This window comes from Nicotiana tabacum, chromosome 9, assembly GCF_000715075.1.
Source record: "Nicotiana tabacum cultivar K326 chromosome 9, ASM71507v2, whole genome shotgun sequence".
NCBI classification, from domain to species: domain Eukaryota; kingdom Viridiplantae; phylum Streptophyta; class Magnoliopsida; order Solanales; family Solanaceae; genus Nicotiana; species Nicotiana tabacum.
In genome coordinates, this window is record NC_134088.1 from 120,392,749 (window position 1) to 120,407,485 (window position 14,737).

The following is a 14,737-nucleotide window of genomic DNA, read 5'->3' on the forward strand; positions in this document are numbered from 1 at the left end:
AAACAATTATGTTACATTATTATTTCTTTTAAATTCAAGTATTCCATATTAATTAAAATTCAAGTTACAAATACGCTAATTTAAACGGGTCTTTTCATATTTAAATAGAAATGTTTTTCCCAAATCCTTTCAGTCAAAGAATTTTATATATGATATCAACAGAATCATAAAGAGATGATAAAATCATGAAGAGTGTTTGATTAGTATTTTTTTATTGGAAAAAACACATTAATTAGTTAGCTACAATTCTTTTTCACAATTGTGTAAAGCGCGAATTTTTTTACTAATTTAATTTATAATGCATATCTGTTTATTTAATTTAATTTTGTTGAAAAAAACTTTTGTACAGGGAAGTCGAGATCTTTGAAATATAAAATCACACACATACATACACTCGATAATGTACAAGAAACCCCTAAGGTTTAAACCCATTGGTATCTCTCCTTTATAAATTTATTAATATATTTTTTTCAAAATACATTTTAAAAATAGGTATGACTTTGCTTACCCCATCATCTCAAAAAAAAAATATTGTATTACTTATATACCAAAGGCGCGGATCCAGAATTTAAATTTTAGTGGTTTGAAATTAAGGTAAATTATTGAATTCAAAATTAGTAACGTATACATATTCAACATATTTTTCAAGAAAAATATTGAATTTAATTTGAATTAAAACTAATGGATCCGCTGAACCACTAAACGCCTTACTCAGATATTTCCCTCTAAACCCTCACCCACCCCCTTATATATATATGCTCTAATATTACAACATTTTCCACAAATGAAGTACAAAGCTCCATTAGTGTGAGCTTTGTATACAACTCCTCTTTCTCCTCTTCTCTTTTCTTCTACTCTCTATTTATCACTTCATTCTACTTATTATTAATTAAAAAAAATAATGGCTTCCTTAGTCTTCTTATTCTTCTTCTTGTTGCCATTGATATTGCTTGAGTTATCTTCAGTAATGGCAGCAAAAACAAGGCATTTTAAATGGGAAGTTGAGTATATTCATTGGTCACCAGATGGTGAAGAAAGTGTAGTAATGGGAATCAATGGACAGTTTCCTGGTCCAACTATTAGGGCAAAAGCTGGGGATACTGTTGCTGTTCATCTTACTAACAAGCTTCATACTGAAGGTGTTGTCATTCATTGGCATGGAATCCGACAGGTTCGTTACAGTATAAACATTTTTTTTACTCTGTATGTGTCGTCCCTCAATTTGAAAAAGAGAATAAAAAGGATATTTAAGTTAATTATATAATCTCTCCGTTTCATTTTTCGTGAATCTATTTTTTTTTGATCCATTCAAAAAAAATAATCTCTTTTTAAATTTATAAACAATTTAACTTAAACTAATTCTACCCTTAATGAGAAGCTTTTATAACACATATATACTCTGAGTCATTTTTTGATTTGTTTAGGAACATAAATTCCAAAAGTCTTATTTTTTATTTTTTCTTAAACTACTTGACAAATCAAAGTAGTGTATTTAACGTAGTTTAATAAGTTTTAGCAGCTAACTTTATTTGTTTCGATAACAATAAATATTTTTATGCTTGCTTTATATTTGGTTTGCTATAAGCAATTATGTGCTTTTATAGGTCGTAACTTAACCTTTAAGAAAATGATATATTATTATGTTGTCCGGACTTTTCTAAAATATCGTCAGGTGATGTTATCCAAAAATAGTGTAATTTTGAAAAATAAAACACGGGTAACATTTGGAGATTCGCGCAACATAGTTATATTGTTTCTAACCAAAACTTAACTCATACTAATTAGAAAGAGCTTATCTTGCAAGTATAAAAATTGATTATTCAAACGTTTTTCTTGTCCTTGTTGGTGTCCCAGCCACCTACAATAATAATTTTTTAAACTTGTAGTATAGAAACAGTGACATCTCTATTATTTGTGCACAGAGATAAATAAAGTTGAGTATAAATCTGCGTGGAACGTGTTTTTGTATTTTTATAGTATTAGAACTATATTTAGTATTAGTGTTAGGTTCAATGGTTCTTAATTTTAAAGTAAAAGGTGAAACAATTATTTGAGGATTTCTTTTCTTTTTTGAAAAAAACGATAAATATAGAAGCAGTGTGCGTCTTATTATTCGGTATATTTGTTTCTTTATTATCCATTTTTTTTAAATTTTTTTATTTGACTGACATTTCTTCTCTTTTCTTTTTCTATTTACCTTTAAATAAAATTTTAATTATAGATCGGAACACCATGGGCTGATGGAACTGCAGCAATTTCCCAATGTGCCATTAACCCTGGAGAGACATTTCTCTATAGGTTTAAAGTTGATAAGGTATATTCTTCTCCCTCTTCTTCTTCTCCTCTTACTAAATTTTCAATCTCACACACAATAATGACATATTCAGTATAATCCTACAAATGAGATTTGAAAAGTACAGTGTGTACGCAGATCTTACCCTACCTAGTGAAAGTAGATAGTCTATTTTCGACTTAAGGAAAGCGGAAACACAATAGTAGAGAAGCAATGAAAAAAAGAAACAGTAATAACATCTAGAAAAACAAGATAATAGAAGAAAAAAAAAAGATAACTCCAAATATAGGCTATTAGAATGAGATGATCTCAATCAGTTGGTATCGCTTGTATGCAGAGGCGGACCTACACTATAAGTTGAGGGGTCACCAGCACCCAGAAACTTCGGCAAAAGCATCATATATACTTGCAAATGTCTTAAAAATATAGTCAGATATTGGCATAGGCTCCCGTACCAATATTAGCATAAGCCCGGTACCAATCTTTACGAACGGTGCTAAATTTATATTGAATCATAGTGCCCGCAACCGCCTAGTCCGAGATCCGTCTCTGATCACACGTGCGAGTTTCCTACATACGGCTCAAGTAGAGAAATCCCTTTCTTTCACGCTTGGTAAGAGCTATGCTTTAGCCAAGCTTACTAGCCAAAAGTTACTGTGTGCTAGTTATTCTGCTGGTCTACTTAAAAAAAGATAAATAATATTTAAATTATAAATAGAATAAAGCATAATTTCCTCTCAATGAAGTAATTAATTGATTTATTCTGGACTTATCATGCTACTAAGCTAGTGAAGATATTAGTATAATACCTCATTTTATTTAATTTAAAGTAGGTCCAATTATCTAAAAGTTCACTAACTATATGAGTCTATATCTATGTTATCAAGTGGTACTTTTATTTTTATTACTTACTCTTTAACTTTTTGCCAACTTGCATTAGAATATTGCAAAAGTCGTCAGATGTGGTCTGACGTGGGAAAATGTTGTTTTATAATACTCAAAAAACAAAAGAGATAAAAAGATTCAAAAGTTCAAACTACAAAAGTGCTTTTGTTCTTGCACTTGGTTTAACTTAATTTGGGTTCAAATTAAAAAGAGAGATTATTATTTCATTCTTTACACTTTTTAAATAGCCAAAACGGACGTTCTTGCAAAAGTATGATCTTAATTCTTAAGGCACTTCAATTCTAAAAGTAAAATACGAGCTATCAAGCTATACGACTTTTCAAAAACATTGTCGGATATATATATTCGGTCCTTCAAAAGTAATATATTTTTCAAGGACCCGACATGTACAATAGTAAAAAGGCACACTGGTGTACAATGCACTCCGTATTCATGTAGGATCCGGGGAAGAATCGCATCCTAAAGAGTGTAATGCAGACAGTATACCCTAATGCAAGCATTAATGGCCGTTCCCACGGCTCTAACCCCACCGTGATCTATAGGTCACACGAAGACAACTCTATCATTTCTCCGAGGCTCTCTTTCCGACATATACAACAATAGTTTTAGAAAGTTCGAACAACATAGCTATTGCGCGGTCCGTATTTCCATGCATTTTCAATGGTAGTAATGCATATTGGATTAATTAGTGTGTGTGAAATTAACAGGCAGGGACATACTTCTACCATGGACACTATGGGATGCAGAGATCAGCTGGGCTATATGGTTCACTAATAGTGGAAGTTGGAGAAGGTGAAAAAGAACCTTTCCATTATGATGGAGAATTCAATTTATTGCTCAGTGACTGGTGGCACAAAGGTTCACACGAACAAGAAGTTGACCTCTCTTCCAATCCCCTTCGTTGGATTGGTGAGCCCCAGGTATGTGTATATATATGTTTTTTTTTATATATATATTGATTTCTTGTTCGATATCCTGTATCCGTATTAGAGCTCGAGTAAATTTGAATTTGAACCGGAAAGTCTCTCATTACAACAGTAAAATACCCAACCTATTTCTATAGGTGAGATCTGAAAAGGATCTTGGCTACACAGACCTTACCCTTACCTTGTAGAGATAGAGAGAATGTTTGTATAAAGTCCGTCATTGAAAAGTAAAATACTCCCTAAAGGCGATTCCGATCCATACACATAGCTAAAACCCGAGATTTCTGATTTAGGATAAATACTTCACTATACAACACTTATTGGTATATAAAATATATAGTCATATCATGATTGACAAATATATTTGCTGTAGAATAGACAAAATAAAAAAATTTTATAGTAAAAGTTTGGGATTTCAATATTTTTATACAGTTTATGATCAGTATTAAGTTCAAATTCTAAGAAATTCATGTCCAAAATTAATACAGAAACAACAACAACCCAGTATAATCTCATTAGTGGGGTCTGGGAAGGGTAGCTAGTGTGTACGCAGACCTTACCCCTACCATGAGGTAAAAATACTGTTTTCGATAGACCCTCGGCTCCCCTCCCTCCAAGAACTTCCCACCTTGCTCTTGGGGTAACTCGAACTCACAACCTCTTGATTGGAAGTGGAGGGCTCTTATCACTGGAGCAACCCAAATTAATACAGAAAGTGTAATATTAATTAGTAGCATTTGTTATTTTACTCAGAAGTCACACGACCAACAATAGGATATAAGTAATAAACGAAGTATGACCATCATTTTATTACTTAATTTTGTCATTGAATTAGTTTAACTTTTATGTACTACGTGTGAAAAATTTTGAATCATCAAATCATCCACAACTAGCTTGTCACAAAAAAATTAAAATTAGTAACTTACAAAATAATGCAGCTTAAGTGCTATAAGTTGTAACTAAAATATATTGAAAAATTTAAAATTTATTTCACTATTATTTGTTTTGTTTACATTTTAAATTTTCTTTTTTTCGTTACTTTTTGTGTTTTTTGGCTTTTTGGCAAACTACTCCTCTTCGTTTGTTTGTCTCGCATCTTTTTCATGCACGCTTTGATCATTCAAAAGTTCAAATCACACTTTCAAAAAGTTTTGTTTCTTTTTTCCATAGTCAAATCAATCGCACACAGAAAAAGAAATCATGAAATTTGAGTAAACACTACGTTTTGAAAATAGGGACTTCAATGGACTTTTGCTCCCTATGTCTTTTTGAATGATGATGTCTTTCTCGTGCCATATTGTCAACGTCTAAGCTTTTGGAAACTTCTTAAAATGTAATCGTCTTTTTCCAGTATAAATATTTGATTAAAAGGAAACTAGTTCTGCCTAAGTTTTAGTCCATCTTCTATATCAAATACCGATATATATAGCTCGGCAACATTACAGATTATAATTATAATTAGGAAAAATCTCTAGAAGTTAAAACTGTTAAAGTATGCAACATATTTTGAAAGTTATTCGTTCTGCCTAGAGAACGAATTTTATCATAAACTAATCTAATATAGTAGTACATCTTCCTCTTACCTTTACTCTAAAGTTCGGAATAAATAACGCAACATGATAATATTTATTCGTTGATTGATTTATCCAAATCCTTCTTTTCCTCAGACTTTTATTAATTTCTTATTCTTGACTTTTTGAAGACCGCGTTTGACAGTAATCTCCTTTTAAGTTTTTTTATTAATAAACTTTGACACATCTGATCGTCTTTTTGAGTGAAATAAATATTTTGAAAATGTATTTTGCCGTAGCTAACACGTATTGGTTTTTAAGAAACCTATGGGCAGTTGGCCCAAAAGGTGTTCATCACAGAAAAATCGCATTATGTATAAGGTCATATTTTATATATATATATATTGTTTACCCTAAAATCGGATAACAATTAAATTTGTACGTGATTTTATGGATACATGGATTGATTCAACACAGATAATCAAGAATATTAGAGAAATGAGTTAAAAACGAAATAAACGATCAATCCAGTTGTAATGTTATGGCCAAGCCCGAACTCAGATTGAACAATGACCTCGCCCTCGATTGGACCCTCAGTTCGAGCACAATCCCGAATGAAGAACAAGATAAGTGAACAAGAATTTTATCAGTAGCTAAAAGGTAGAAAATAAACTTGTATTGTTTTGATTCGTGTGTTAAGCGTGTCTTGCAAAAGAAAAGCTTCCCTTTTATATAGTAGTAGAATTTCATCCTTAGCATAAGTCTAAAAAAAAGTAAAGATCTTTCTTTCCTGCTAATTATTGATCCATAACCGACATCGAGCGAGATTCGCGCCGTGATATCCGGTTGGGTGCGAATATCATAGCCTCTATTCGTCGTGTGTATCTGTTTACCGTGTTTTCCGAGATCTTAAAACTCATTCTTTATTCGGAGCGTGTTGCTTTATCATACCCGATGACGAGCACATCGTTCGCTTTTCCCGGATCTCGATATGAAGGGTCTTTAATCTCGATTACGAGCTCGTGCATCCGTGCCCTTCGTTTTCTCATCGGAAGATCTGGGTAGACATTACTCCCGATTTTACCAGTACACATATATAGTATTCTTAATTTATTACATAATTATGTAAAATTGTGTAGTTTGTTGCATGTATCTTGACAGTGTAAGTTCTAGTTTCCGAAATGTTTTTTATTGGTGGTATTAGTAAAATTATTTTTAAAATTTCCTATTTTATTTAAGATGTTCTAATTGGAAAAAAGTATGTTTAATCTATTTTTTGTTTCTGTGAAAAACCAGACATTGTTGATAAATGGGAGAGGCCAATACAATTGTTCACTTGCGGCGCAGTTTAGCAAACCACCACTTCCACAGTGCAAGTTAAGAGGGGGTGAACAGTACGCACCCCAGATTCTGCGCGTGCGTCCCAACAAGATTTACAGGCTTAGGGTTGCCAGTACTACTGCATTGGCTTCACTCAACTTGGCCATTGGGGTAAATATACAAAACTTTTTTTTTATTTTTATTATTTTATAAAAAGGGCAGCCCGGTGCACTGAGTTCTACTATGCGCGGGATCTGGGGCAGGGTCGAACTATAAGGATCTATTGTACGCAGTCTTACCCTGTATTTCTGCAAGAGGCTATTTGCACAGCACGAACCCGTGACCTCTTGGTCACATGACAATAACTTTACCAGTTACGTCAACACTTCCCGTCTCTTTGTTTTTTTTTTAATAGTAAACATACAAAAGTTAACCTTATCTTTTTCTATATTATATTCTTTCCACTTTCCAAAAACGATATAGTGTTATAATTTTGCTATTGGATGGTAGTAGATTCTCTATTTCCCTTAGACGCTTTTTCGGGTGGAGCTATGGGGTACGGTATACAGTTGGAATAGTGGTGAAAGTGACAGAGTCCGAATTTTCGATAAGAGTTTCAAAATATACGAAAATAAATATTTAAATAAATCAAAAGGTTTTAATATATAGTATAGATATACATCTAAAAATTTGCAATCTATCTACATAATTTTTCAAACAAAGAGGCGTTAATTGACTTCCCTTGGACAAGAATAGCTCTGCCTCTTGGCAGTGGATCTAAATAGTAGATTTGTAGGTTTGACATAATTAACTGTTCATATCGAAATTCTACAATGTGTGCAAAAGATAAATATGGATAATATATTTTTAAAGTATTCAATATGAGTGCGATAATATTTTGAAAAGTCTAACAACATAGCCTACAAATATACAATCGACCAAGCATGATGCAATTATCATTACGAGTTCTTCCATATTAAATTTTAATAGCTATATTTCCTCTTTCATTTAAAAAAAAAGAAAATCAATTCTTACATGTGGGGGTGTACAAAGAAAATCGATAAACCGCATCAAACCATCATCCGAATCAAACCGGAATAAAAATCCGACTATAGTTTGGTTTGATTTGGTTTCGTGTTGGAAAAAAAACCCGACCATAATTGGATTGGTTTTGTTTGGTTTTAATTAAAAAAAAGTCAACCGAAACCAAACCAACCCGACAATACATGTATACAAGTTTTAAAAATATTATATATATAAAAATATTTATTGTAATGTAATTTATAAATACTTCTTAAACATTTTCATAGTTCTCTCTTTTAACGTATTATCTCAAGCTTGGACTTAGAATTTTTGAATAGTCAAATATGTTTTATAGCCCATAAAAGTTAGTAACTCAAATAAAGCCCAAAGCAAAATCAAATCAATATTAATGCTAACAAAAAAAATTCAATTCAATACTAGGAATGAAAATAGCGTTGAATACCTATTTTTTTTAGTTTTGCGTCAGTTTAGATAGTTAAAATACATAACTTATTTTTTTTTTTTTATGGTTTAGTCATGTAATTAGTACTTAATACTTATTAGTCGTACTTATTTTATCATGACTTAGTACTTTTAGATTATGTTCATTTTCGTTATGGCTTATTTTGATTAGCAATATTTGTTTTATGCGATTTCATTATCTTTCTTGTTGAATATTTTAGTACAATATCACGATTCATCTCACATTATTTTGTGTTATTTCTTGGGGTAACATCTTATATAATGTTTATCCTACTAGGACCAAAAAAATATTTGAAGCACAAGTTATATGTTTTGTGCTATATAGAAAATCGAAAAATCCTAGAAAATCGAAAAATCAGAGAAAAATCGAAATTAAAAAAACCCAACTTTTATTAGTTTGGTTTGGTTTATAGATTTAAAAACGAGATACAATTGGTTTGATTTGGTAAATAAAAAATCCGAATCAACCCGACCTATGCACACCCCTTGCTTACATGTATTTTCTCTATACTGTTGTGCTTATTGTGTTCTTGCTTTGAGCCGAAGGTCTATTCGAAACAGCCTCTCTACCTGCATAAGGTAGGGGTAAGGCTGCGTACTCTTTACCCTCCGCAAACCCTACTTGTGGGATTACACCGGGTATGTTATAATTCTTACATGTATTTGTGTTTATATATAGGGTCACAAGATGGTGGTAGTAGAAGCAGATGGAAACTATGTTCAACCATTTTCAGTACAAGACATGGACATTTATTCAGGTGAAAGCTATTCAATTCTTTTCAAAACAGATCAAGATCCTACCAAAAATTATTGGATTTCAATAAATGTAAGAGGAAGAGAACCAAAAACACCTCAAGGCCTCACCTTATTAAACTATCTTCCAAATTCTGCATCCAAATTTCCAACTTTACCACCACCTATAGCACCCCTTTGGAATGATTATAACCATAGTAAGTCATTTTCTAACAAAATTTTTGCCCTAATGGGATCACCTAAGCCACCACCTCAACACCATCGTCGTATTATCCTGCTCAATACTCAGAACAAGATCGATGGTTACACGAAATGGGCTATAAATAATGTGTCGTTGGTCTTGCCAACGACACCTTATTTAGGCTCGATTAGATATGGCATAAACAACGCGTTTAACGCGAAGCCTCCACCGGATAACTTCCCTAAGGACTATGATGTCCTAAAACAAGCATCAAATTCTAATTCTACATATGGTAATGGTGTGTACATGCTAAAGTTCAATACTACAATTGACATTATCTTACAAAATGCAAATGCCTTAGCTAAAGATGTTAGTGAAATTCATCCTTGGCATTTGCATGGACATGATTTTTGGGTTTTGGGATATGGAGAAGGGAAATTTAGTGAAAAAGATGTCAAGAAGTTCAATTTAAAGAATCCACCATTGAGAAATACTGCTGCGATTTTTCCCTTTGGTTGGACTGCACTAAGATTTGTGACAGATAATCCTGGAGTTTGGGCTTTTCATTGTCATATTGAGCCACATTTACATATGGGAATGGGAGTTGTATTTGCTGAAGGTGTTCATCTTGTCAAGAAAATACCTAAAGAAGCTTTGGCTTGTGGTTTGACAGGGAAAATGTTCATGAGTAACATGCATAATTAACTCTTGTTAAAATAAAATTTGGTTTTTGACAAGTTTAGATAAGAGGGGAGGCTTTTTTTTTTTTTTTTTTTTTTTTGTGATTTTGTAATTTAATTTCGGCTGTCGATGAAGGTGAGAAGAAATGTGTAGACAATGTTGTGATGTGGTTATTTCTTTGTGAGTGTGACTATACTATTAAGAGGTCAATGGCCTCAAGGCTGTTTGGAAAAATGTATTTCACTTGTGTATCTTGGCCATTATTCTAAGTTTCTTTTGGATTAAGATTATGCATTTGTGTATACTTTAGCCATACAATATTATTCTGTTTGATTGCAAGGTGACAGTTCAAATTAAGCAAAGGTAAAGCATTAAGTGAAATAAAGCACATTATTCATGATATTAAGCATGCACATAGAAGACCATATAAGAAAAAATAAAACTAATTAATCAAAGGGGTTTTAATTTGGTTCTCTCTAATGTTACAAGTATAATTCCTCTATATTACTGGGTATGTTGTTGTTGTATGTTGTAGTTGAGAATCTTGTGAGAATAAAATTCACATTATTACATCAAGTCAACAAAAGAATAAAACTAATTAATACAATATCTTAATGCATGAGCTATTATTATTCCAAAGGTGGAAAAGATATCCAACAAAAACTACTAGTCTCAGTCCCAAACACTGAGCAACTACAAAAACGATATAAAGGGTGATGTTTTAGACGCGCTTCTTAACATAAGCAAAAATAGCCAGAAGAGCTTTGATATGAAGGAAAAACTTGGTATTACCTTGGCTAAGCCCAATCTCGGTGTAGTTTAATATGTGATAGCAGGTAACTAACTTGCTGTGCATAGAACTTAAACTTTTTTCTGTTTTCCTGTCATAAAATGTAATTCCAGGTAGAAGTATTGACATTCATTTGTCTGCTATAGCTGAACAAACCTACATTTGTTTGTGGTCAAAGTTGGGTTTTCTGTTTTAAGAAGCTAATGGTGTTATGGTATTTCTTTAACTTTCTTTCAAGAAAATCCTATAGCAATACTGAGTGTCAACAACAATCATTTCAGAGTTTATTGTTCAAAAATTTCTCTGTTTCTGGTATTTTCTACTACAAGTGTATCTTTTTACATCTAATTTGACATTTATGTACCAACAAGATATTGATAGGAGGGGAAGGCTACAAAATCTTTGATGTCAACTAACTTTAAACACACTAACTACAATGCAAGATCTGCAAAAAAAACTAGTCTAACTTCAAGCCATCCGCGCGGCTTTAAAGAGTTGTTCACAGTAAAGAACTAGCAATTGTTTTCTGCAGTAACAAGCTAGTGTACGTTTGATTTGCATTGAGCGGATCATATTTGTTGCTGATTTTGCCACCCCAACTCTGTTAGTTTCTCTCCCCCCCCCCCCCCCACCAAAACCCCCACCCAAAAAAAAGGAAACTAGACACTGCACTGGCGAGGGAACTTGCTCTTCTGGAGAATCTTCGCCAACTCTATATACTTACCCGTCAACGTCCCTATGTTCCAAGATCCAATTCTCATCCTAGAGACTCCCTTGCTTCTCACCTTACCACCCACACCTCTTGCCTCGCTCCACTACCCTCCCCCTCTAACCTACGGTATACTAAGATATCACTACCAGACGACATGTAAAGGGTTGAAAATAAGTTGCAACTACAAGGAAAGTAAAACTAAAGACAAGAATTAATAATAACGGCCAAGTAAGGAAATATAGACGAGCGAGGCAACGTATAACAGGGTAGGAAAGAAAGAACCTGGATTATGAGTCCGTTTGGATTAGCTGATTTGAAGTAGCTTATAAGTATTAAGTGTTGAAAAACACTTTTAAATGTTGAAACTGATTTAATAAATGAGCAGTTACATGTTTGGATACAAGTGCTGAAATTGATAATAAACTGCTGCAGTATTTGATAAAGAAAGTGCTGATAAGCTTTTTTTATGTTTAAAATGACTTAAATAACCTTAGAACTGTTTACACTTATAAGGGCGCAATTTCTTCAAAATTTTAGACTCCAGATCGATTCAAATATAAAATATTCCATTTGTCATTTTATTTTAAATACAATTGTGCTTAGATAAAATAATTTTTATGATAAATATAATTTATTTTATGATAAGCATATAATCATAAGTTATAATAATTAATAAATTGACAAAAGTTTTTCAGTAAAAAATAAACCTAAATGGGACAAAATATTTGAAGAGAAACAAACACTGTCTTCATCACCACAACACTTAGAAAGCAATACACTAAAATTTTTATATGTCCTCATTTATTACATACAGTTCAAAGCTTAATACACAATCACATAGATACAAATATGCCAAAGGAATAGAGAATTTGCTTATGTTAAATAGTGAATGAGAATTGCAGACTTGAAGAGGGGTTAGGTTGTAAAAATACTTGAGGCATTGAGTATCGATGTAATAGTTTTGTTCTAAAAAGGAATATTTGAAGGATAAAATAGTAAATATCTTGGTCAAACTTAAAGTGCTTATAAGCTAAAAATTCATAAGTTGGGGGTGACTAGCTTATGGCTTTTTACTTATTTTTGACTTACAAGCACTTGACTTATAAAATTTTTTAACTTTACCAAATACGTAGATAAACCGAAAAGTGCTTATAAACTAGTTTGACCAGCTTATAAGCTTAGCCAAACTCCAGTCAAGGATGACAAACCCCCCTCAACCCCCCCCCACCCCCCACCAAAAAAAAGGAAACTTCAGGAAGGACAGGAAGATCACAGTGATTTCCACCTTTGCTCACATACATTGACCAAACCTACATAACCGGGGAAAAACTAGAACAACAACCAGCAGTAATGATTAATGCTAAGGTAACAAAATCAAGACCTGAAAACAGTAAAGAGGAAATGAGATAAGAACTAGAGCAAACGAATCCCAGTACCTCTTGACCATTGAACACAACTCAAGAACATTTTTGGCTTCAATCAAGTTATCTTTCATAGGCAGGTAAGGCAATTCAACCAAGCTGGAATAACCTACCAAAGGACTTAGAATAAGAATTACATTGTAGGAAATATTGACTATCAAACTGTTTGATCCAACAAAAATTACAGCAGCAGTGGTTTCATTGAATTGGTTAAAAGTTAGCATCTTCTTCAAGTGATAGAATGGATTTCAATTCCATCTCCTGCCGAGGCAAAAGATATGTCAATGCTGATTCCAAGGTAGCTGATGGTAACGTTTGCTGAAGACGCCTTAATACATTAATGATGCGATTTTTAGTGTCTTCTGTAGCAATATCTTTTTCAGAACATAGAACCTGTAGAACAAGTAACACTCAATTACCGAACTTTTACATATACATTAGTTTTTGTTTGATAGGCCATGTCCACAATATAATCTGACGTTCATATAGGCAGATTAGTCGACCGTCCAGAAGAAATTTAACGCAAAGGGAATTGAACACGAGAATGTTAGTTAAGGTTAGATGCTTGAAAAGTATTTCTACATAGTTGGACTTATTTTTACCACTCTATCCATTTTACTAAATTTTACTTTATTTATTATTTATTAACAGTATTTTTCTGCTAGAGAACTGAATCACTGATAGCCTAGGCATAGTCTATCTTATTGTGAAGGTTACTTTAAGGCTTTTAAGTTTCGTGGGAAATCTTTAGTATCTAATAGTTCTGATTTCGAACAAACCTCTGCAAAAACTGAAATAATTTTTGGAATATTCTGATAGTTGGGACCAATAAGTTCTCTATCTAACCTGCAAATGAGAAATTTGGTGAAACATTACAACAACAACAAACCAGTATAGTCCCACAAGTAGGGTCTGTGGAGGGTAGTGTGTATACAAACCTTACCCCTACCTAAAAAGTAGAGAGGTTGTTTCCGATAGACCATCGGCTCAAGGAAAGATGAAGAGAAAGCAATGGTAACAAGCAATAACAATACAAGATAATAAAAAAACGAAGCAAAATGAACATGTAGTAGTAGAAATGATAATAAGATAATCATACATGTCCTGCACCGACTCCTTTGTCATCAGATCCTCCTCCACTGATCAATACCTCTTTGGAAAGTCTTGACATCCCAATTGCTCTTCGCAAAGGTAAGCGTCAGTGTCAATCAACATATTCCATTGCTAACTTTATCTCCTATGACCATTTATGTCCTGCATCTAGCTCTTTGATTGCCTCTCTAGACTCTATCTCTATGCCAAAGACAGTTAAAAAGGCTTTGAATCACCCTAGGTGGTATAATGCAATGCTTGAGGAGATCCATGCGCTAGATGAAAATCACACTTGGGATTTGGTAGACTTATCAAAGGGAAAGAAGGCAGTGGGATGCAAATGGGTCTTTGCAGTCAAGGTAAATCCAGATGGTTATGTGGCTAGGCTTAAGGCTAGACTAGTACCTAAAGGGTATGCTCAAACTTATGGAGTGGATTATTCAGACATCTTTTCTCCGGTGGCCAAACTCACTTCTATTCGATTATTTATTTCCTTAGCTGCCTCCGAGCATTGGCCTTTACATCAGCTGGATATTAAGAATGCATTCCTTCATGGTAATCTCTAAGAGGAAGTATACATGGAGTAACCACCTGGTTTTGTTGCTCAGGGGGTGTATAGGTCTGAAGCAGAGTCCCCGTGCCTAG

At 33.2% G+C, this 14,737-nt stretch overlaps 1 protein-coding gene across 1 annotated transcript; it reads left to right on the top strand.

Moving 5' to 3' along the window:
• The first annotated feature begins 774 nt into the window (after window positions 1-774).
• LOC107780851 (L-ascorbate oxidase-like) lies at window positions 775-10,367 on the top strand. Its single transcript, XM_016601454.2, has 5 exons — window positions 775-1,171; window positions 2,222-2,314; window positions 3,907-4,119; window positions 6,933-7,127; window positions 9,142-10,367. Exons 1-5 carry the CDS (start codon window positions 902-904, stop codon window positions 10,099-10,101), a joined length of 1,731 nt encoding a protein of 576 aa, XP_016456940.1. The 5' UTR covers window positions 775-901; the 3' UTR covers window positions 10,102-10,367.
• Window positions 10,368-14,737: the final 4,370 nt, after the last annotated feature.